The following is a 24,353-nucleotide window of genomic DNA, read 5'->3' as shown; positions in this document are numbered from 1 at the left end:
TCATTGTAAACTCTGAAAATAATCCAATAGTAGCAAAGTGTGATGGATATAGGATTTCTGAGAAGCTAGGAAGTACTCTGGTCAATGTGGTGGGATGAAGAACAAGTAGAAGAAGAGGTCCTCACTGGTAGGCTTGTTGTTAGGGTGCAAGGTGGAAGCAAACAGGATAATGGTAGGGGTGGAACAAACAAGGTGATACAGTATCTGCAGATGGCTGCTTCTCATGCCCTAGGAAAGGGAGAATCTGAGGAGGATAGGGGAGATGACTGTGTCAGACACCATTACTTGGAAGCTCTGTGCATTTGCGGAAACAGAAATTTTTAAGGATCAAGAACTGGATCGTGGGACAGGTTGAGGACTGAAGATAAATACCCCTGAGAGCAGGCTGATTTAATTTATGCCCCGGGCAGCAATAGAAGATGTGGTGGCAGTTAATTGCATAAAGGCCAGCTGGGAACAGAAGCACAGAGATGCCCTGCCTGAGATTTTCCCTCATGAGAAAGAAAATATTTTGTCTGGATAATCCAGCTTTCAGACTGTTCTTAGTGTGAGGCAATATAAATGATGCCCAAACTCTAGCTTTTTACTTGTTTTAAGTAGAGAGTCTGGGGGCAATAATGAAGTCCTAGAAAAAAAACTACCCTGCTGTAATGCACTCTCTTCTTGTTGGTGTCAACTAATTTTTCTGTTAATGTCTTATAATGTAGATACCTTAATTGGAAACATCACACCTTCATTTCAAAGCCTTCATGAAAGGCTGCCTCCCTTCACAACCTGTAGAAAAGACTGAAATTTTGAGTGTGGTGAAGTGCATTTGACCAGATTGAGGAATTCATGGCCTCGTGATGCAGAAAAGCATATCTGATCAACCCCCTTCTTGCTATTTCAAATATTCAGAAAAAGTTCGCCAGAACTATGCATTGGCAGGTTATACTTCAAGTTGGGTATTGTTTATCCACTCTAATTTTATATTGTTTCCAGCTCTGTGTCCTCCAGCAGCCAGTGTAAAAGGATAAACCCAAGGTAAATTTCCTGTAGTGGTAAGGCTGATAAAAAAAGAATGATCTAAATTTTCATTCCTTATTTAAATCATATTTAGACACCTGATCTGTTAGCATCCAAATGTAATACTAAAGGTTGTTGTGATGTATGCCTAAGGCAAGTACTTTAGGAGGACAGGTTTGCTAGCATCTAAAATCTTCATGCAAGTAAACCAGACTGGCTGCCATGCCTACTACGGTCCTTCATCTTAAGTCTCCATAACACACTATATAGCATATTTAGATTTTGCTCATTCAAAAATAGAGCAAGCCTATTGGATTAGACATAGCAGAGGATTCAGCATTGGACAAAGGAGCATTCATATTCTGTGGAGAAAATAACTTCGATGTATTTATTACGCTGTTAGTAGCGAGCTTGCCTTTTTAAGTTCACAACTCTTCTTCAGACCTTTCCTGGCAATATTTTGATACAAAACCAAAAAAACCAAACCCAAACCAACTGATTCATTGTTTTTACAAGAAAAACTGTCTTCCCCTTTTCTTCTTCTAACTATATGGCTTTTATTTCCTGCTTCTGTTCTGCTTAACATCAAGTTCAGTGAGACTTGCATGGGTTTCAACCTGTCTGTTGTCCTTTTCAACATTAAAAAGCAGACAAGTGACTGGTAATTCCAAGCATGTGAAAATATTTGGATGTCCGTATCTGCACAGCACACAGAACGATGCTTGACGCTGTGAGTTGCTGAAGTCAGAGGGAATGCTGGGTGATCAGGCATAGGTGTGACACTGTATCAGGCTGGATACAGTGAGGAAAAAGCAGAATATATTTTAAATATATATTTGAATTTTCCATGCTTTTTTACTTGATAAATGGAACCTAAAAAAAAAAAAAAAAAGGTGCTGAGCATGCAGTGTATTTCCTCTTGCAAAGATCTTAAAATTTGGGATGTGGCCATTCATTCGTTAAAGTCAAGTTATATAATTTGTTAGTCATTTGTTCTCTGTGAATAACTGTGTAGGCAAAACTGTTACGGGCCAGGGGCAAGGGAACTGCCCTGTAACAGAGGAGGCAGTGTTGAAGGCACGTATCTGAAGGTGCTACACAAGTGGATCAGTTGTGAATAGAGTTACCCAGAGAGAAAGCAGTTTGTCAGGGTAAGATTCTAAAGCTTTAAATTCTTCACCTCACAAAACAACTTTAAGATAAAATATGTAACAATACTGTTGTAACTGTGTTAGTCTAAGAATGTGACTGAAGGACGACTGGGGGAAGTTTTATTAGGCCAGCTGTTGCAGTTGAAGGAAAAAAACCCAAATATATCTCCAGGCACACAAAATCTTCTTTAAATGACATCATTGGTGCATATATTAGTGCCCAGAAAATGTTGCTTTATCTGTCTGTCATTTGGGCCCATTGGGTTACACAGGGTGGCTAATACAGTGGTATTACTGTTCCTGCGGTACACATGAATTTGATGACTTTCATTGCCATGTGTCTATGCAGAGTAAGTATTAAGAGAGGCATAGTGTAGCTGAAGATGTTGACATGCTGAATATCCAGGAAGCTGGAACTGATCACCTACCTTGGTTAGGCTGCAAATTTAGTGGCACTGCTGCCTAAGCTGGCTCAGTTATGCTCTGTATTTTTCCTTGCATGGTGGCGGCAAAAGCAGGGGATTAACTGAGTTAAGAAACTGATCTGACTGAAATTAAAGTTTTTATTTTGTTGAATATTTTTTTAGGCAGACAGGTTCCCTGGTTCAGTGTGCAACATTTGTGCTGATGGAAATGAGATGGGTGCAGAGCTGGGAATTGGATGCTGGGGACAGATATGCTGGGGACAGTCTGAAAGACACTGTTTTTATTAGTGCTGTTTAATCTTGCAGGCTGAGTTCAGCTGAGTACCTAAGCGTAAGCGCTATAACATACCTGTCTGGCAAAGTGCATCTGCAGTTGCTTAAAGTTAAGTGCTCTGGTTCTCCAGCAGCAGCTCAGTATGGTGCATGTACTGGTCTGAATTTCCAAGTTAGTTCCGTAAAAGGATCTTGCTGAATTAGAGGCATAGTTATTTTTTCTTTATATAACTCTTGCTTTATGTAAGAAATAGAGTGCTTGCCCTGTGATGGTTGATAAAACATTCACTGTTTTAATGTTACTGGAAGTAGAATTTTGATATCTGAGTGATGCTTGGGAAATCGTCCATTAGAGAAAGGCTTTAGCAGTTGGGGTTGGTTCACATCTTTATCACGCTTCTCATATAACAAAGGGGAATAATGTATTTATTAATAAAGTGGCTGGTTTGTGTGTTTTGGAGTGAGGGAGAAAGTGTGCGTGCACATACATTTAAGGAAGTGCTGATGTTTTGAGCTTGGCTCAATGTTCCAGAATCCAAGCGTACTGTAGCAAGGGAGATTAAGACCAATGTTTTGGTACAGGGATTAAGTTAATTAGATTAAATGTGAACACAGACCAACCGAATGTCTGCAAGCAGGATGTTGCTGCTACAGGTAAACTTTGTGTGAGCAAGTGCAACCGAGAAAAATAAGTCAGGGCGTCACCAGGGGAGAATAGGTTTCCATTGTTTGCAGCAGTCTCCAGAAAAACACGAAGCACTAACTAAAGCTGTTTCTGTGCACGGTATCAAGCCTTGACACATTCTCTGTGGAGATGAAGTATCAGAAAGATCTTCACCCTGATTGAAATTGACTGCAGAAGATAACAATGGCTTATGTGCAATTTGAGCTGTTGGGTTTTCTGGGTCATCAACAACAACAAAAAAGATGGAAATAACAGACAGACAAGTTAAATTTTATGCATGAATGGCTTGATTTTCAGTGATTACAGTGAAGAGTGACTCTTGCCATGCATATTTATCCAGTCATTGATCAATAAAGATGTAGTTTGAATTGGCAAGAAGTGTTGTTGTACAGGGTTTGCTCCCTAGACGTTGCAGCGTGTGTTAGTGTATGAGAAACCTTATACCTTAATTGTGAGAGCTTCTGAAAAGTCTGTTTTCTTTGTTGGTGCTAGAATGGTTTGGAAAAAGTAAGTACATGTAAGCTGAAAAAACGAATTAGTTTTAGAAAAAGCTTTCATTTGTAATGAGTTGTCATCATTTACCCACCTGCCTGAATGTTTTTAATTCTTAAGAATAACATTTAGTTAGAGCTTTGGGTATTTAAGGTACAACGTAATTTATTTAAGGCACAGTGAGTGAGAACTACTTTGTGAAGTGAAGAATCTGGTTTACAATAGCATGCATAGTTTGGGTTCCCCGTAAATTACTTGTACATGTTAATTAATTTGTACTGCTTTTTGTACTTCTAGAGAGGAGTAAATGTACTTGTTAATAGAGGTTACTGAGCTAGAGCGTGGTAAATACTCAGCTAAGATTTATGAAACATGGTAGAGTTTGTGAGAATGTCTGTCAAGCTCAGACTTGTAGTGATCATCCGTATAGACAATGGAAAATCTGCTTTTACCTGAAGGCATGTTTTGCATACTTAGTAATATGGTTCTGACCATGTTAGTATGTGAAACGGCGAAAAGCACTAGGGATAGTAAGTTATATAGTAACAGCCAAATGGGAATGAATGGCTTAAGTATGCCAGTCAGTTTTGTTAACCTTGAGTTGCTTCTGCACCTTATTTCAGAATGAAATGACTCACTCGTCAGTGACCACAAAATCTAGGCTGAAAATCTGTGGGGTAAAGGATTTTTCTGGAAGTTTAGTGGGACAGCTCCTTTCTGCCTAATTCTGCATCAATGCCTAAAAAGCCAAACAGCAAGAGAGAATGAGTCCCATGATTTTGTGTCCATAACCTCCACTTCCAAACACATGTGTAACTGTGCCTCATGAAAAATAAGTTGTCAGTCAGCACAGGCAGATAACCTATGCAAAATTAGACCGAAGGAAAAGTTTTGGGCAAGGAGGTATTTGGGCTGGATCCAGAGGCAAGGGAGCTAGTAGAGAAGAGGACCCTCTCGTACAGGCTTTTGTATTGCTGGAGTACATATAAGAAAAAAAAAATACCAACAGGCTTCTGTGCCTTTTGTTGAATCTATCCTGCTAACAGGGCCATTAAGTAATTTGCAGAAAGATGGAAGTATCAAGCTCATCCAGTAGTTGAACTTTTTCTTACTGATTGGATACAGTTTGAAATTTGAGGGAGAGTCCTTCTGTGGCTCAAGTTTTACAAGTTTGTGCATGAGGTTGTTTGTTCACCATGGTCTTCACCAATATTCAGCGAAGGAGAGTGTGGCGGACTGGACGCTGTAGGCTGTTTCACAGTACCTTGAGAAGAGTGGAATAACTGACTTCTATCAGAAATGGTGGTAGTGTGGCAACTCTTAGAGAGGAGGGAATATTACATGTGCCAGTGTGGGGTTTCCTGTTGCTACTGTAAACTGGTGGTGCTTTACAGCTTTTAGGAATGGGAGAAGAGAGGAAAAACAAAGTAAAGGCTGTGAACTTAGTGGTGGTGGGGGAAATGATGCCAATAAACAACGGGCATTGGAAGGTAAGATGTTATCAGAAACAAGAAGGAAGGGAAGCAAAGGGAGAACACTCTTGAGGGATTCATATTAATGGGGTAGTACGATTAACATAGCAGAAGGGTAAGAAATAAAGTAACTAAACGCGATCTTAACATGGGCCAAAAAACATCAGATAAAAGGAAACGCATTTGTATAAACTGAAAATGAGATCAGATTACAAAGATAGAGTTTAAAGGAGTAGCATGGGTAAGAAATGACAAAGCTGGAAAGGCCAAACCGTGAGTAGGAAAGAATGTGAAGGATAATAAGGCAGGATTTTTAAATGTCATATTGGTAGCAAGAAAACTAGCAAAGGATGTGGCTTGCTACTCTAATGAGAAAGGTCAGTGATGCTGAGAGGGAGTAAGTGTTCAGTCTTCACTAAGAGGATCAACTAACTGCCATGGAAAAGGGTTAAGAATTAAGGCAACAAAAGGGGAGGAACAGTTTAAAGAGTAATTTGGTAAAGTAGATGTTTAGGCCTGATAAAATTACCTGTAGAATATTTAGGGAATTGTTTGAAATGCTAGTGAAGTTTTGAGAGCATGAGTGAAGAGAGGGGTTCTGGGAGATTGAAAACTTGCAAATAAAATGTGTTCCACCATGGGCTGGCAGGGATTGTAGGTGGATAAGAAGTGGGATATTGTTATATTTTGACTTTAGTAGGGCTGTTGATAGTCTGGCGTGGCACGCTGACAAGGCAGCTGGAGAAGCGGGGACAGCATGGAACTCTTGCTAAATACGTTTGTGGCTGGATGGAAAATACTATTCACAAAGTAGGTCTAAAGTGGTTCACTCTCAAACTGGAAATGGGTTGCCCTGAAACTGTATTGTTCAGTATGACTGACATGGATGAGAAGGGGAGAATGTTTATTAGATCAGTGAAGGAGCAGCAAGGATGCTGGGAGGAAGGATTAGATTTTAAACTCATTTTGGCTATACAGGAAATTATTAGGGGAAAAAACGGAGTATGATTCACTAGGGGAACTGCATAATTCTGCTCTTGTTGAGGAATAAAAGAGCATGTGTTTACTGGATGGGAAAAAAGGTGAGGCAGCAGTCCTGCAGAAAAGGGTGTGTGTGGTGGGCGTGGGTGATGGTTTGAAGGTGGAAGCTTGTAAGTAATACTGTGGTGCTCAAAAAAGAAGGCAAATGCTGTACTCAAGTATATACACAGAAATATTTTCTGTAAGTACTCTAGTAATCTTCACAGCTCTAATTAGGCATCCTGGGGAATGCTGTGCCTGATTTGGGACATTCCTCATGGAGGCTGTGAGCCAACTGGAGATGTTCCAGAGATAGCAGAGGGAAAGATAGGAAATCCATCAGAAGACAAGTTCAAACCAGACAAAAGAAGGTGAGCCTCATACATAAGCTGAAGAGGCATGGGTAAGCTCAGTGGACAGTGAGGTGGGTTGAGAACTGGATGAATGGCAGAGCTCAGAGGGTTGTGATCAGCAGCAGAGTCCAGCTGGGGGCCTGTAGCCAGCGGTGCTCCCCAGGGGTCAGTACTGGGTCCAGTCCTGTTCAACTTACTCATCAGTGACCTGGCTGAAGGGACAGAGTGTGCCCTCAGCACGTTTGCTGATGGTACAAAGCTGGGAGGAGGCTGATACCCCAGAAGCCTGCACTGCCATTCAGCGAGAGCTGGGCAGACAGGAACCTCATCAAGTTCAACACAGGCAAGTGCAGGGTCCTGGACCTGGGGAGGGACAACCCCATGCACCAGCACAGGCCAGGGGTGACCTGCTGGAAGGCAGCTCTGCGGAGAAGGGCCTGGGGGTTCTGGTGGACAGCAAGCTGCCCATGAGCCAGCTGTGTGACCTGGTGGCCAGGAAGGGCAACGGTGTCCTGGGGTGCATTAGGAGCAGCGTGGCCAGCAGGTTGGGGGAGGTGATCCTGCCCCTCTGCTCTGCCCTGGTGAGGCCTTATCTGGAGTGCTGTGTCCGGGTCTGGGCTCCCCAGTTCAGGAGAGACAGGGAACTGCTGCACAGGGCCCAGTGGTGGGATACCAAGATGATGAGGGGACTGGAGCATCTCCCTTCTGAGGAAAGGCTGAGAGAGCTGGGCCTGTGTAGCCTGGAGAGGAGAAAACTGAGAGGGGATCTGATCAATGTCCACTAATATCTTAAAGGCCAGCGTCAAGAGGACAGGGCTGGGCTCTTCTTAGTGGTGCCCAGTGACAGGACAAGGGGCAACGGGCACAAACTGCAACACAAGCAGTTCCTTCTGAATATGAAGAAAAAGTTCTTTACTTTGAGGGTGACAGAGCACTGGAACAGGCTGCCCAGAGAGGCTGTGGCATCTCCTTCCCTGGCGAAATTAAAAACCTGCCTGGATTTGACTCTGTGAGTCTTGCTCTAGGAGAACCTGCTTTAGCCGGGGGTTGGACTAGCTGATCTCCAGAGGTCCCTTCCAACCCTGACCATTCTGTGAATCTGTGATTAATGAGGTGGAAATAAATTGTGGAACTCTGTGTCCCACATATTGTGGATGGAAAATGTGATTGCTCAAATTCGTGAGGCAAAAGTCCATCAAAGGCTGGTCCAGTATAAAAACACGAATTCTGGCTTGTCAGGCCCCAAGCTCCAGATTGCATAGGCTGGAAAGAGTACCCAAGGAGGGGTCACTGTGTACTTGTTCTGTTTTTATGCTGTTCAGATGTCTGTCCTTGACCATTGTTGGAGATGGTACTTTGGGCTAAACAGACTTTTGATTTGACCCTGGGACTCTTCTACGTTCTGGAAAGCAGGAGGAAAGATGGTAGGCATTGTGGCAAAGTGTCAGGAGAAGTGTGCTACGCACCTGGTTATTACCCTTCAGGTACAAAAAAGATAGCTTTGAAGAGAAAGGGATGGGAGCTAAAAGTGCATCTCCAGATGGGTATAGGGTGATGTCCTTATTGGTGTCTAATTAGAAAGACATCCAAACTAAGGTGCTGAGGGTTCTAGAAGTACCTGCAGAGACAAGAAGCAGCTGGGAAATTCATGGGTCTGCAGTCACACACAGGTGACTTCTCTTTTCATGAGACTCTTAGGACTATCTGCACTGGCAGCATTGCTGGTTCCCATGCTCTGCTATCCCTAACTACGTGTTTGTGAAGGCAGAGTTGAGATCCTATCTGCATGGGTTGAATAGCACATGGCAAGAAATGATGCTGGTTCACCTAGATTTACTGCAGTCCAAATAAGTATGTGTGTAGAAAATGTGGTCAGAGTGACAGACCTCTTCTCCCCTACTTCTCCAGCTTCCTGGAGGTACAGTTGTGACATCCAGGTGCTTATTTTGTATAATTATATTCATTCAATATATAAATATATTAAATTTTTTACCAATTAATGGAGTCTCTGGTAATATTTTTATATATCTAAATAATTTTGTGATCTCAGAAAAGTTATGTGGCTATTTCATCTCAGACTCTGAATGCTTTCCAGAAAATGGAAGAAAACCAATATGAAAACAAACCTTCTTTCATTCCTTTAAGAGAAACTTAAATAGTTCCTGGATAATGTATTTACAGTAAATGAGTTTGATAGGTGATTTCACTTTGGAATTTTGCTCCAGCTGCAGCCATTGATGCAATGAGGGTGATACTGATACTGCCAAATCTCTAGCATAGACAGACTTAGCCGCATTTTGTCCTTGTATGGTTTCCCTATGTTTTAAGTCAGAACAAAAACTTTGGCTGCTTTAAATTGCAGCAATAGTGGCTTTGTCTGTGTTTATTTCATGGACATCAGAATGGATAATAATGATGGCCAGTAGCGCCTTGAAAGCAGGATGTGCATGTGCCTGTGAGCTTGTGTGTTTGTGTACAGTCACTAAAGGAAAACAAAGTGAACTAAATTAATTTCTCAGGCTTAAATCTGAGATTGTTCAGAATCGTCTATGTAGTTTCATAGATTGGATCTGATGTCATGAAAGTTTTCTCTGTAGTATTCAAAACTTGTCTTGCTAACAGCTGTAAATTTGTAATTCATGGGAATATAGTTATTTGGTTATGATAAGCAGTGATAATGTCATGCACATGACAAAAAGTCCATGGATGTCTCTTAGAGGCTGATCTTGGGAAGAAGTTGAAAAGAGCCTGTACTTGTGTTTAAGTGTCTGGGATGGTAGCTTCTGGATAGCTGTCAGAAGGTCTCTGATTGAAGAGATGATTTAGTTTTAGAAATATTAAGCCATTTTTTTTACTACGCATCATGCAGTGCCTCAGATAAACCACAGAGCATTTTAAGTATTGAGTTCTTGCTTGCAGCTGGCTACTGTCTGACCACACATCTCAAAGTGATAATAGTAGTATAATCATAGAGTTGGTTGTTTTACTTTAGAAGACTTAAGTGGAGAATTAAATGTCTGAATTATGACCTAAGTGTAAAAAGAAATTATAAAGGCCAGTCTGCAGGGAACTTGGTGTTAGTTTGTGGAAGGGATCGTGGATGTGGCAGGGCAACAACAGGTCACCCAGCATCGGCAGCGTGTGTCCGCCTGTCTGAGGGGGTGGAAGATGGTGGTATTTCTTAGGGGTGGATCTGGCAGTGCTGATGAAAGAAGGGCTGAACAGGTAAAAGGTACAAGCAGGGAGGTACCACGACTCCTTTGCTGTGTGAAGTAGGGAATGCCATGGTGAGGGGGCAGAGGAGCAGCCCTTGTCTTCATGCCTTGTGGTAAAACTGTATCTCCTCTGTCGTGGCCATGAGTGTTTCTGGTTGTGCTTTCTGTGGTTGGGTTTCCACCACTCTTCTGACCTTGGAGTAAAGGCATATTGGGGAAAAACCTTTGGAATTAGCTGGAGAAGGTTTTTTTGTCATGACTTGTCCTGGTTGTCAGGAAAATATCCCTACAGTCTGCACCGTAGACCAAAGCTAGAAGTTGCTAGCAACTGCAGAATTTGGTAAAACATGACTTTAATTGCAAAAATGTCTGTGCATGTTGCCTTTCTCCTGTCTTCTAGAGCTGCAATGCAGTCTCTTGACCGGACCCTCAGGTGGTAAATTCAGGTCCAGTTCAGATTATTCCTCCTGTCTCTTTATGCCTGCCTTTATAGTAAGTGTTGCTACCCTGCCTCTCTCCCTTTATAATTTTTGAGTGCTTTTAGCCTCCAAAATTGCCAAAAGGACTGAAATGGATAAGGGGTGGTAGAGATAGGGAGTAGGGTAATGAGTGGCTGTGGAGGGCAGTGTAAATAGTGCTGCAGGCGGGAGGGTTTTAGGAAGGGTTTAGAAGGCTTTGTGGAGAATTATACCCCTTTGCTACAGGCCTGTTGGCGTTGTTTGGCTTTGGATGTCTGCCTGTCACTAGCAGTCCCTATTGCATCCATTTGAGTGCTGTATTGCCCCTCCTTCTATCTGGCCCAAATGTAGCCATAACTTAACAGCAGTGGCTCACACTATGTATTTTGAGCTACTTGAGTAACTAAACAGTGCTAATTTGGGTGCTAATTTTAGGATAATAGATGAGGATTGTAACACGTTTAAAAAAACCTGTGAACTCAACAGATTTGCAGGCCTCCTTTCGTGAAGAAAAAAATATTTTCACTCTCTATAGACAGTTTAGGCCTTGTTATTTATGCTTTCTTTTAAAAAAAAACCACCAAAAAAAGTATATAGTTTGGATGGGAAGAAGATCTAAAAATGTGGAAGAACATTGAAGAACATTATTTTTTATTTCTCTGTTGTGAGTTTTTTTAAATAGACTCCACAGTAGAAAAAATTCCATTTACCACTGCAGAGAAAATGCTTCTCTGTAAACATTTCCTAAGCATGGCTATGTGAACACAGCTGCCAGAAGAAAGACGTAGCATCATTTCAGTAAATCAATCTGAAGTGATTCCAGTTACATTTTTACATCCTTACACAAGACTAAGAAGGAATGAGGATGTAGGTAGAAAAGGTTAAGTGAGACAGTCTGTAGTGATACCTGCCACATGAGCTAGAATATAGAGTCAAGACCTGAATTTGTATAAATCAGAGACTGAAGTGCTGCTGTGCTGATTTATGTTGGCACAAGCTCTAGTTCACTGTGCCAAGCCATACAGTAATTTTTCTGGAACCTCTGCCCTTTTTTGGGAGTGGCAGCTGAAACATTTATGTCTAGTCCTAGCGCTGGTGGTATCAGCTCATGAAAGTGTAGCATACGTTTCTTGGTTTGGGTCAGGCCCATGCAGTGGGAAGAACGTAAGACTGCAGTGTTTATACAGCTCTTCATAAGTCTAAAAAAATTTGCATGTATTTGGCTCTGTAGAATTTTTTCCTGCTTGCTTTGCTGTTAACAGTACTATTAGACCTCCAAAAAATGGCATGGTGGCTGGGTACATTAAGATGATGATTTAATTTCCCACTGCTGTCTACATGGCCTTTGGATTCTCTTCTGCTGGACTGTCCTAAATGCCAAGGACTCTGAGGAAAAGGAGGCAGGACAACGTGGTGTTTGTTCCCGCAGTATTACCATGTATTTCCTCAATGCAGTATTTATTGAATAAATACAGTACAAGCTTCAGGAATTCTGTGAGAGAAATGATTTTGTAAATGATGAGGAAGGATGTTTTTTCTTGAGGGGCCCTGTGACTTCTGTGGGGATTTTTTTTTGTTGTTTGTTTTTTAACTTTCCTCAAGATTAGCCTGGAAAGGTCCACTGAATTTTTCCTGCCTTCCCCCGCAGCTAGGGCATGGCTCCCAGCTGGGAGTTTTCTTTAACTAATCCCTTGCGGCAGCAGGGACCCGTGCTCTTCCTTGGTCTTTCCCCTCAGTGGCCTGTTGCAGTTGTGCTGGTTAGCCTGCTGCTGCACAGAGCAGGAATGATGAATCGGGAGGAAACATTTTGTTGTCCACAATGCTTGGTGCAGGTGGCAGAGCTGTTCTGGGATCCTTTCTAAACCTACTTCTACTGCCTGGAGTTCGTCACCTGTAATTGTTGAGAGGTGTATTTAACAACTGAAGGGGTCCCTTGCAAGGATGTGCCAAAGGAGGGTGACAGATGTTGCCATTTCTGGGGACAGTGGACTCGACTGATGTTGTGTATAAACCACGTGGAAGTGTTATGCACTGCACGGTGGGTAAAAGTGTCCAGCTGCATGATAGCTGAGCTTCTAGCAGAGCAGTGCCTTGTGCTGGCTGTTGGGGCATGGTTAACTGCTTATAAGCCTGAGATTGCTGTATCATTAAATATAACTTCAGTTCATATAGTAGACAGAAAAATGTGGTGAATTTCAGCAATTCAGTGTTGGCATAAAGGAACTACTTTGCCTACGGCTCTCACTTGAGCACATCTGAAGCCATCCCTGGGCGTAGCTGAGCAGAGCTCCAGGGAATTCATTGCAACTTGGTAGTCTCTGAGAACATGGGAAAATCTTGCATGACACGGAAATTCACAGCAACGCCAAAGAGTTTCGGATCTGCCTGGGCTGCTCAGTTCCTAACAAAATAATTACGTAGTGACATGAATTGGAAGATTACCTCATGCCCCAGAGCCTCTTTTATGATTTTCACTGGTTGGGAATGAGGTGGCTCTCTGGGCTTTATCAAGGCAGCCAGCGAGGCTGTAACTCATGACACTGCTTCAGAAGGCAAATGCTTTTCGAGTTGCACAAAGAAGATGTGACTGTGATTTAAATCTCCCTCCTCCCCAACTGCTTCCCCCTCTGCATCACAGCTGTATATTGGCTCAGACCCGATGTTAGGTTTCCCAGGCCTGGGAACACAGAAGAAACCTGGTATTTCTACCTTAAAGGTTTCTGTCTTTTGCGTGCTAGTGGTTCTCAAAATAGGTGGAGGCAAGTGGGCCCTGCTCTGATGAGAAAGCTGCAAAGTACCTGCCCTGTTATGTGTAAGGTTGCTTTGGAAATTGTTAGATGCTGTGCAGGGCGATGTGCAGCAGCCCCCTTCCATGCTCTGCCCTTGTGGTGCGTGTGTGCTAGTGTGTTGGCTATTGGCACGGGTCAAGATGTAGCCCTGTGTGCCAAGCAAGCTTGGTGGAGTGTGGGGCTCCCTGCCGCCCTGCAGTAGGGCAGGATGCCTCGCTGCTGGTTATTGAGAAAATAAGTGTGTATTTTGCCTGAGTCTCCTGTCTGGAAAACCTCAAAGGCTGGCAGGGTTGCTCAGAGTCAACGACTGCATGGGCTGCTTCTTGGGTGAAGAGCGGGATGATAGGAAAATAATTGTGGCTTTAACAGTGGTATAAACATGTTATGGGAAGAACTGTGTTGCTTAGGGCCTGATGCCACCCATTCCCACTAAGCTTTTGCATACCAGAATGAAGTGTTGGGGTGTGCTACCCACAAACTTCATCTGTGGGATGCGAGTCATTTGGCTTAACCCAGGTTATAATTTGAATAGATGGTACTGCTGGATGGGATCTTTCCTTTAGTGCAGCAGCCAGGACAACCTGTGTTCAGTCCATCAAGACTTCCTTCTGTTTGTCACTGTCAAAGGAAAGAATTCCTTGCCTTTTAAAATTAACATTTATTGTAGATCAAAGGTCAAGTGGTTGTTTCATCATGGAATGCTTTTATGTTCAGGATCAAGAAGGACATAAAATAAATTAATTCTTTCCTCTTTTTACTTTTTTTTTTTCTTACTCCATGAAACAGATGAGTAAAAGATAGGTATAAACCCATAGCTTTTTAGGAGATATGAAAAAGTAACTGAATGGAATTGGCAAAAGAAAATGTTAGTCAATATGAGTCAGCAGAGTGCCCTGACAGCCAAGAGGGCAAACCACATCCTGGGGTACATCAAACACAGCATAACCAGCTGGTCAATAGAGGTGATTATCCCGATGTATTTAGCATTGGTACGTCCTCAACTTGAGTACTGTGTATGGTTCTGGGCCCTACAATTTTAAGAAGGATGTGAAGGTCCTCAAATGCATCCAGAGGGGGGCAACAAAGCTGATGGCAGGGCTGGAAGGAATGTCCCATGAGGAGCGGCTGAGGACTTTGGGTTTGTCTAGTTTGGAGAAAAGGAGGCTGAAAGGTGACCTCATTGCTCTCAACAGCTTCTTGAGGAGGCGAAGTGGAGAGGGAGGTGCTGATCTCTTCTCCCTGATATCCAGTGATAGGACATGTGGATTCCCAAAAATCCACAAAGCGGTGCCAGGGGAGGTTCAGACTGGACGTTAGAAAGCATTTTTTACTGAGACCGTGGTCAAACAGTGGAACATGGTTCCTAGAGAGGTGGTTGATGCCCCAAGGCTGTCAGTGTTTAGGAGGCATTTGGACAATGTCCTTAATAACATGCTTTAACTTTTGGGCAGCCCTGAAGTGGTCAGGCAGTTGGATTTAGCTGATCTTTGTAGGTTCTTTCCAACTGAAATATTCTAGTCCTGTTCTATTCACTTATGTAATTAAAATAAAAGCTGTGGCACTGATGGCTCCATGATGTAATGATATCCAGAGGCGTAACAGCACATTTATTTGGATTCTAAAAATATTTGAAGGCACATTAACTAAAATAGTTAAAATAATAAGTTGTATTGACCCACATACATTAATATGTTGGTTACTTATTCCCATGGTGATGTAGTGCGTGAGTATGGTTAATTCTGGGTGCTTCTTTGCTTAAGGGTGGTAAATTTTGTGCATGGTTTTAAAAAATAGAGTCTTTATGTGAGCTGCAGAATCAATGGAAAATAATAACTCAGGTGGAGCAGTGGTTTGAATAGGTTGTGAAGGTGTTTCAGTCTATGGGAATATAAACGAAAATGTTCAAGTGGAGAACATGGATGTCAGCCCCCACCAAACAGAGAATTAATGTGCAGGACTGCTAAAGTATGAGCTCCAGTATGCAGCTACATCTTCCATCAACCACATCAGGGAGGAAGGGGTGGAGCGGATTTATCTGGTGAAGGGGAAGCTGGGAGCCAGTGCCCAGTGAAGAAGCAGCTCTAGGTTGTTGTAGAAGTAATGGCTCAGCACAGGCACACTGCCGCGCTGCGGGCTTTGCTTCATAGCAGTGAAACCACCAGGTGGGAGGTTATGCTAGAGGGAATAGCCAGGATTAAAGGTAGGTTTTTTGCTGTATTCCCTTTCTCTAACAACGTAGTCTTTTTCTGGTTTATTCCTTCTAGAAAAATTGTCAATCTTGATAAAAATGACTACAAAAAGTAGTTGCCTACTAAACCCCAGAGATTAATACAAAATATCCTGGGTTTCTCTTACACGTGAAGGAGTTGATTCTGCAACTTCTTTGCAGAAGCACAGGGATCTTTGGTCTTAGGGCAGTAGTACCAGAGAGGGGAGTTCTCAAGGACAGCAGTACCGTACTCTCCTTGTTTAGGTAGCTCCCAGCTGGGACACTGCTGGCACCCTCAGATCATTATTTAAGCAGAGCACTGCATTTCAGTTTTTCTGGGCTGTTCTGCTCTGGCTGGTTCTTTTAGTGGAATTTGGACAGTGGTGATTGTTAGGGATTTGCTGAATCTGGTAGCCTGATGGTAGGGAGATCATGTCTGTGACTGGGGCATTGGGGTTCCCCCCGCTGGCGTGCCTCTGGGCTTGTGGCGGTGGATGTGTGGTGGGCTGAATGCTCCCCTGGGATGGGCCTGGGTGTTACTGGGATTCCCCCAGCTGCCGGCCTTCCTTTGTAGTCCTTCATGTATCTGTGGAGGTGGGCTGCATATCCCATAACCCGGTGGTGGATGGCAGGGGCCTTGGCAGACTTGGGAGGAGTAAATGCAGGGAATGAGAGGCTGAATGAAGTATAAACACTGTGTCAATACTGACTAATACAGCGGTTGCTGTAGGCTGTGTATTTTTTTAGTTTCACGTTCGGACGGTGTTTGGCAGCTATCAGCTGGCCGGTAAGCATGTGCATGCCGCCAGCTGGTCACAGCCATTGCATGTGTGTTGGCTGGACAGTCCATGTGCCCTGAGCTGCAGAGTAGGTGCGTCAAGGTAATTCGGTTGTCCAATGGCGATTATGGGCAGTGTGGGAACGGGGGAGCAGCACTGCTCTTTTAATTAACCTGATAATGCTGATGTTTTGGTAAGTTTTTATAAGGTTTCTGACAGTGTGGTATTTCTTCTTTTTCATTCAGATTCCTTTGGGACTCTTGTTCTTCCAGCAGTAAGTATTTCTTCCCTTTCCTCCTTCCTTATAAATTGTTGACTCTCTAACTTTTCCTCAGTTGGTGTCGATAAGATGATGTACTTTGTATGTGATTGTAGCTCTTTTCACATTCTCAGATGAGCATATTTATTGATCAGGAAGCCAAGGAGTTTTCAGATGAAGTGCTCTGCAACTTGTTAGAAGTAATTACAGTATGTGGGAGCTAATTTCCAGCATCAGCACAAGCTGATAAAACTTGCACACAGAGCTTTACTTTGTGGATTTTTTTTTGACTGGCAGATACCTACGTCTCTCAGACACACCATGAAGGCTGATAAGAGCTGAAAGAATTGTGCAAACCAATACTTTAGAAATACGAAAATAAAAAAATGTATTTATATATAGTCTTCTTAAGGATTCAGAAATGCATGTTCAGTGAAAGTACGTAATAAGCTAATTGGTCAATAAAATGTGTAATACTGAATTGTGTGTTCACTATGAGTCCTGAATTTATAATCCTGGATGATAATCTTGAAAACCCGATCCATGTATTTGTGAAAATGATGTATTTGTGTCAGAAAAAAAGTTTTACCAAAATCTTTATTTTTTTAAACATTTGGAAATCTTGAGTATCCCTAAATCCAGTGGGTTTTAATTCTGATCTCAAACTGTATATCCGATGAAATAATCTGGAAATGTTTGATTGATGGGTAATCGGTGATAATAAGCAGCTCAACATTATGAAGACTACTAGGTTGAAATGCATCTATACAAACTGTAAATCAACAAAATGCAGGTTTTGTTTTTTTTTTTTTTAAAAAGATTAAATTAACAAGTTCCTTAATATAATCTGGCCAGGTCTTAAAGTGTTAAAGCACCTAAAACTAAGTGAGGTGATTTCCTCCCTCTCTTTCCGCTATCTGAAGTGATGAAAACTGACTCACTTTTTAATAATCAGATGCTTTTTCATTCGTATAGCCACAGTAGATTTATGTTTTGCCCCAAGTCTATTTGGCTGGTAGCAGAAGGTGGGTAATGAGTGTCTGATTTCAGCTGTCATCATTTCCAGAGGAAACAGTAGCTTCCTTGTCTGAAGTGCTCGTGATGGTGGCTGGTGTGGTTAGAAGTATGTGCGATGGCTTTTTTCTCTCTTACATTAGGAGTCCCAGAATGGAGATTGTAATACCGTTCACTTGGGGGATGTACTGACTAAAATATTTTCACATTAGGTTCCTACTGCCTACTGTTAAAAGCTGTCTTGCTCATATTTGGGTTGAAAAACAACCCTTTAGAGAAGGAGTTGGTGGGGCTGAGGTAAGCAGTTAACCATTATTGTATGAAATATGCAGTTTCTGTTTGTATAGATGTGTGAACCCGAAGGTGGGCTACTTTGCACCTCAGCTGTCCTAATTCACTTCTGTGGCAATAGCAACTTCATTGCCTCTGGCTTTTACATCAAGAAAGGTACAACAGGCAGTTTTGCCACCATGTTGCAGGAAGGAAAGATCTTTTGAAATACAAAAAGTATAAAAATCAAGGGAGCAAACCATCCTGTCTATCATTTTTCATGATAGGAAAAAGATACATAAAAATATATGAGGTCTCTAAATGGCATTTACAGACTTACAAAGAAATCAAAGACAGTCCTTGCAAGTATGTTAAAATAATGCTGTAAGAGCACAATTCACCACTATGATGAGACAAAACAACCTATTTTCCCCCCATTTTGATTTTGAATATTTATAATGTTTCCTGGACTTCTTGTAGGGTATCCTATCTGCATTTTAAGGACTACACATTCTTTAATAAATGATAATATTCATAAATTAATTAATTTTTAGGTAATATTTGACAGATACAGGAACTAAGGCTGTTTTCCTCCTATTTAATATATTCCAGAATACTTGGCATGGAATTTGGAGAGTGTTGAAATATGTGAATCATATGTTCTTGGCAATGTGTATACGAAAACCTGCAGTTGAAGAAAATGCAGGATCTATTTCAGTGTGGACCTTTGCACCTAAAATGTAGTTATATAAGTCCAGATTTTAAAGGGGGAATCTCTTCTTCCTGTGTCATCATACGCCTGCTTATGGGTGGAAAAAAAGAGCCTGTTTATTTTTCCCCTTCCTGGCTTGTTTTCTAAAACAGAGTCAACAGAGAGGGGTGACATTGGAGTTGATTCCTCTTTATAGGTAAACACACAGAGAAGGAAACAATACTTGATACATTTGCATCTCCTTCGTTTGTCATCCTGTGACATTTTTTCCTGTTTGGGAATTTCTGTTACCTCACTGTGGGCTCTTAAAATTAGTTTTGACAGCATGACAGCCTTTCATTATGGAGCTTGGTAGGATACTTTTGAAGTGCTGTGCCTGGTGAGTTAACAGCTGTAATTTTCATTACCAGTGCAAGAGGAGTGCTTTGTTTCCATATGTTATGCTGAAAAATGCAAGCCTGTCTGTTTTAGTTGTCTTGACTTCAGAGGTTTTACTCCAGATTTACTGTTGTAACTGCAAACAGAAGCATGTGACTCTTAAGCTTTTTAGCAGGGCTACTTGTTGGAACGAGCTGTGTATTGTGTTAAAACCCTTCTTCTTCAAAGAGACACTCTTAAGCACGCGGCAGTACAGAAGCAGGCATCTGGGCAGGGATGTCCCTGGGGGTCCTTCGTTGTCCGTGTAGGCTGTGCTTGAGTGAAATTGCCGTGTGCTGCAGCAGCTCTGCTTCAAGAGTTTTAACCTCCGTGGCTGGGATTCCGCCCACCTAAATTTAGGAAATGAACTGATGCGTCTGAGTTAGGAGCTCTGTTTCCTCTGCCCACTAGGGAGACAGACAGGGAGACCTGTGCATGGGTATTCTGAGCTTACGTGGTCTAAATTTCCTTGCCAGTGGTATGTGTGTTTACTGCTGGCACTGAAGGAGCCTTCAATGTCTATCCTAAATAAGTTAACTATATAGAATGTCTCTTCCTTTATTCCTTAATATTTTGGGAAGAATACTTATTTTACTTTCTAGATCAGTCGCAATATGTGCTATAATTATGAATCACTAAACTGAAATGAGACAAAAGCAGTGAGCTTTCTATTGAAAAACAGTACCCCATCTCACGAGATCTTCATTCTCAGTATTTTTCTATCCCATAGGACATGAAGCACAAGCTTGTAAAAAGAAGTGCAAGGTTTTCTTGCTGTCCTTATCTTGCCCTCATATAGCTTCTTTAGCTCTTTCATTTCTGGAAAATTCATTACCAAAAAGTGATAAAGTCAGAGAAATATTAGCCCGCAAAATCAAACCCAAGAAATTTCTAAATACCTATGAAAAGAAAAGATAGAGCGCAATCTGTGTGTGAGTCTGTGGCGTGCATAGATACTTGGATTGTTGGAAACTTGATTAGTACTGAAAATCGGATGCAAATATGTTAAAAGATGCTTCTGCTAACACATTTTCAGGTAATTGTTGAAATGACATTTTAAAGCCATGAAGTCCTCTCTTTTTTTCAGAATTTACATACAATGATAAGTTCAGGAGTATGTCAGTTCTTTATGTCAAGTGTTTTTGGAACAATAATATCTTCAAGAATATTTGGATAGTTAACAGAGAGTTAAATATAGTTAACGCTATTGTCTTTTTAGTTGCCTTTGAACAGTGCTTCTGGGAGTTATGAATTACTGGTGGAAGGCCATGCTGATGGCCGGCGCATCTTCTCTAACCGTACCAGCTTGATGTACATGTCAAAGAGCATCTCTGTGTTCATCCAGACTGATAAATCTATGTATAAACCAGGACAAGATGTGATGTTTCGGATTGTCACTGTCTACCCCGATCTCAAACCTTACAAAGCATCTCTGAATATATATATCCGAGTAAGTATCTGCAGGAACCTAAGTTATACATAGAAATCTGTCATATGTTCCCACTTTATGTGACAAATAGAGATCATATGTATTGCTACCTAAATCTTGTTAGCAAGACTGCTCACATTTAATATGCAGCCTGACTTTTTTCCTAGGACCCTCGGAAGAAATTGATTCAGCAGTGGTTGATGGAGCAGGGTGATTTGGGCATAGTTTCCAGGAAATTTCAGTTATCAATGAACCCTCCGCTAGGAGACTGGTCCATAGAGGTGGAAGTGAATGTGAGTATTAACATTGCCAATCCCAGAGAGATTTCAGTTCTCCTGATAATGTGAATAAAATTGTGTTTGTGTTTGCTTTTGTGAAGCAAAACCAGAAGTAAACATAGACCATGAGATGAAGAAATCCTTCTCTCATGGCAAACTCAGGATATTATGCAAACCTCACAAAACTTTAACTAGTGTGTAGTTCTATAAGGAAAGATATAAAAAAAGCATACATATTTTATCCTAAGGTCTGTGCTGTGTTTTGATTCTGTACAAAAGTTATTTAAAAAGTGAAGGGTTTTAACATTAATATAAAGATCTTATAGACTACTAGTCTTTTTTTTTTTTTAAGTGAAATGCCCTTACATTCATTTTATAAGTGAATATACAGAAATTTGTTGTGCCCTGCTGTGCAGCTAGTCTCAAGGGTTGTGGAATCAAAGACTATTTAGAAATCCCTGCCTAGTTTCAGGGGCGTTTCAGCAGTTCGTGGTGACTTGAGTAGTTGCTGAGGAAGAACTAACTATGCAAGATAGAAAAGGTAAATAGTAAAGCAAAACTGTTGCATAACAAAACCAGTATGATCTAGTTTGCACGTTGCTGTTGATAGTAGTTCTATCAGTCCAGTCCTTTCAGCTGTACACTCCTCATACACTGTGGAATATGTTGCAAAAAGAACTGGAGGTTCACCTGTTCAAAACTTTGTGTCAGGTTTATTCAGCCTGCATTAAATGCCCTTAATTTGGGAACTGCATTTCTGACTTGGCTTGCAGTGGCTGTTAGAGACATTTAGCAAGTACAAACAGGGCTGCTTAATGTTCTCTAATGAGAGAGATGATGGGGTGGAAACCAGAAAAACTCATGTGATCATGTATTACTTGGGAGTAATATTTACCAGTACCATTATATGCTCAATAGTTTTCTATAGGCTGAGGTAGGTGAGGGTGGTGCTCCAGTGAGTGTCAGGACTGGATTTTTTGGAAACATTCTCATGTGGGTGTGGAGCCGTTACTATTGTCCTTGACAGGAAAGATGTTTTAAGTTGTTCCTGCCCTTGTCCCTGTGCTCAGCCACTCCTTCCCATCTCTGAGCTGCTATTCAATAGCTTCTCAGTCATGCTGAGGCAGCTGTAGTAAGGCTGAGATCTAAAGCATGCCAGGGAAGTGACCCAGACGGAAAAGCATCTCTGTGTTTTTCTTTGCCTAACGCAGAAAGACTGGTTTATTGATCTGGTTGACAGCACAGCCCCACTCAGCTACACAGGTGCTTTTCAGGAGGTGGGGAAGTGTGGCTCAGATGTGGGAACAAAGGCTGGTGACAGTGCTGGGCTCCTTCAATAGCTCGCTTGCCAGGCAAAAAAAACTTTCTGCAAAGGTTTGAGTAATCCTGAAGTCAGGAGGATGCCGCTGAAGGAATTGAAGCAGCTTTTTTTACGTTCTGAATATGAGTGCCACACCCTCCTGAAACAAAACCAAAAGACAAGGAAAAAGAAAATTGTAAAATTGAAAGAAAAATGCTTTGTAGATTCTTCTGGGCTAATGAAACAGCTGTGAGAAAACAGACAAGTGAAATCTTAGTGGACTGTAGTTGATGGTATTCTAAATTTTAGCCATTTAGTACTACTGTAGAAGGTTAATGACTCTGGGAAAAACATATGACAGGGTGGGAGTATCTCTCAAACCATGAGTAATGAGGAGAAAGTAAATAGGGAATATTTTGTTCACTATTTCTCCTGATGCATAGCTAGAGGGCATGAGGTGATGGAGATGAAGAGCAATTTCAAAATAATTAAAACAGCGTAATTGAACTGTGAGGCACAGCACTGGTGGATGTTGTGAAGACTGAAAACTCAGGTGGGATCAAAAGATGACTGGACAAATTCACAGAAGTACACTCTATTAAGTACTGTTAACTAGAAAGCCCTGAGGCTTGAGCTGACAGTGTCACTGCTGGCTACCCTGGCTGATGCTGTTCTCTAGGTGCTGAACCTTGGCTGCTGCCAAAGACTGGACATCGGCCTTCATGTTAGACCTACCAGGGTACAACCTTTCCCAGGTTGTCTTTTATCATATTTTAATCTAATTTTGCCTAGGATTAGGTTTTGAAAACGTAGGGCTTTAACATAGAGTGTTTGGGGTTCTTAAGTTCTAAGTGCTCCAGCAGTATGAAGAATATCCAGGGGCAGGGATGATGCTCATCACTCTAGATATCTTTTTCTGTTCACCATTGTTACAGGAGATGATTCATGGTGGAAAGTACAGCATAATGCTTTTGGTACATTTTGCGAAGTGCTCGCTTGGGAAAAGATAAACTTCAGCAGAACAGGAGCGTGATTATTTTTTTCGTTTACAGAAGAAATGGTTAATATTCAAGAAACAATAAATGGAAAAAAAAGGAACTAGGAGATAGCTGTCAATAGAAATGAAAGTCTGGACTCTTGTTTATTTGTAGGAAATATAAAGATCCCAAGGAAAACTTGGTGGTTGATAGAAGTATGAAAGTATTTCTGCTAGAAACAAAATAAATTCTAATGGTGGCAGAGCCCAGTAACATGAGGAAACAGTAATTATGTGGCAGAGATGGAAACATTTAATAGGGGTGATTATTTTGAGTGGTTAAGTGAATCTCAGTGTGGGGAAATTTGAAAAGACCATCAGAAGGTGAATGTCCTTAACAGAAAGAGTAAGTGAGTTAACATGGGAAACTATAGAGCTGTCATCTGGCATGAGAAAAATGACTACAAAGGTGATTTGGGATTCCACTGATAAAGAGTTAAAATCTTCAAGGCTACTATGGATTTGTTATTAAGGTAGATTTACTGATGTAACAGATTTTTTAAAAGCTTTTCACTATACAAAATCCAATGAAAAACAGCAATGTATGTAAAGTCTGTCAAAAAAGGGTGGATTGATTTTTGGGCAATTGATGCTCACCCAGGGTGTTTCTAATATAAATTGATGACAGAGTTAGCCACGTCAGTGGGAGACTGCAGAAGTCCCATCTGATGACTATATATCAAGAGATCAAATGAACGAATGGATTTATTGATTACAGTCTGTGAGTGCTGTTATGGGTTTTAAAAGGCTTTTTAATCTAGTGGAGAAAAGCATAGTATGAACCAACCAATAGAAATTGAAGCCAGACAAATTCTTCGGCATGTATACATCTTTCATTGATGAGGCTCTTTAATCACTGGAACAAACAAAAAAAATGGGAGTGAGGGCTTCTCTGTTACTTGATGTTTTAGCACCAGGAATAATTGTCTTTTTGGAAGATGCATTGTAATAATGCAGATTGCTGGAGTAGCTGAATACTAGGGTAACCTAACCTGGCGTAAAAGGAGATCAGGCTAAATGGTTCCTTCTGATATTAAACTCTTGGAATTGAAAATTAAAATAGAGGAGAAAAAGAACAGAATATTATATTAAAAAAAAAAAAAAGTTGTAGGCTTTGGGGTCCAGAAAAACCTGGCTAGCCTTACAACACTTATAAGGATTCCTGTGGGAATAAAATAGCAATGCCAACTCCCACACATAGAAACTTATATCTACCTTCAAACTCCTTTCCCTCCATCATTCACACCTGCTCTACTTTAATTTTCCAATTCCATGTTGAATATAATGACAAAGCAGTATGTATTATTTCTGT

The 24,353-nt window shown here is 41.4% G+C and overlaps 1 protein-coding gene across 1 annotated transcript in view; it reads left to right on the top strand.

The window, feature by feature from the left end:
- CD109 (CD109 molecule) overlaps positions 1–24,353 on the top strand; it is an 83,533-nt gene that overhangs the window by 903 nt on the left and 58,277 nt on the right. The window contains exons 3-5 of the mRNA XM_056344387.1: positions 16,572–16,600; positions 20,218–20,448; positions 20,595–20,720. Of these exons, the coding sequence (XP_056200362.1) occupies positions 16,572–16,600; positions 20,218–20,448; positions 20,595–20,720 (386 nt within the window). The remainder of the gene's footprint in view (positions 1–16,571; positions 16,601–20,217; positions 20,449–20,594; positions 20,721–24,353) is intronic.

Source organism: Falco biarmicus, chromosome 6, assembly GCF_023638135.1.
Source record: "Falco biarmicus isolate bFalBia1 chromosome 6, bFalBia1.pri, whole genome shotgun sequence".
NCBI classification, from domain to species: Eukaryota; Metazoa; Chordata; class Aves; order Falconiformes; family Falconidae; genus Falco; species Falco biarmicus.
The sequence above is the reverse complement of the archived record's forward strand: the minus strand, read 5'-3'. Positions and strand labels throughout refer to the sequence as shown.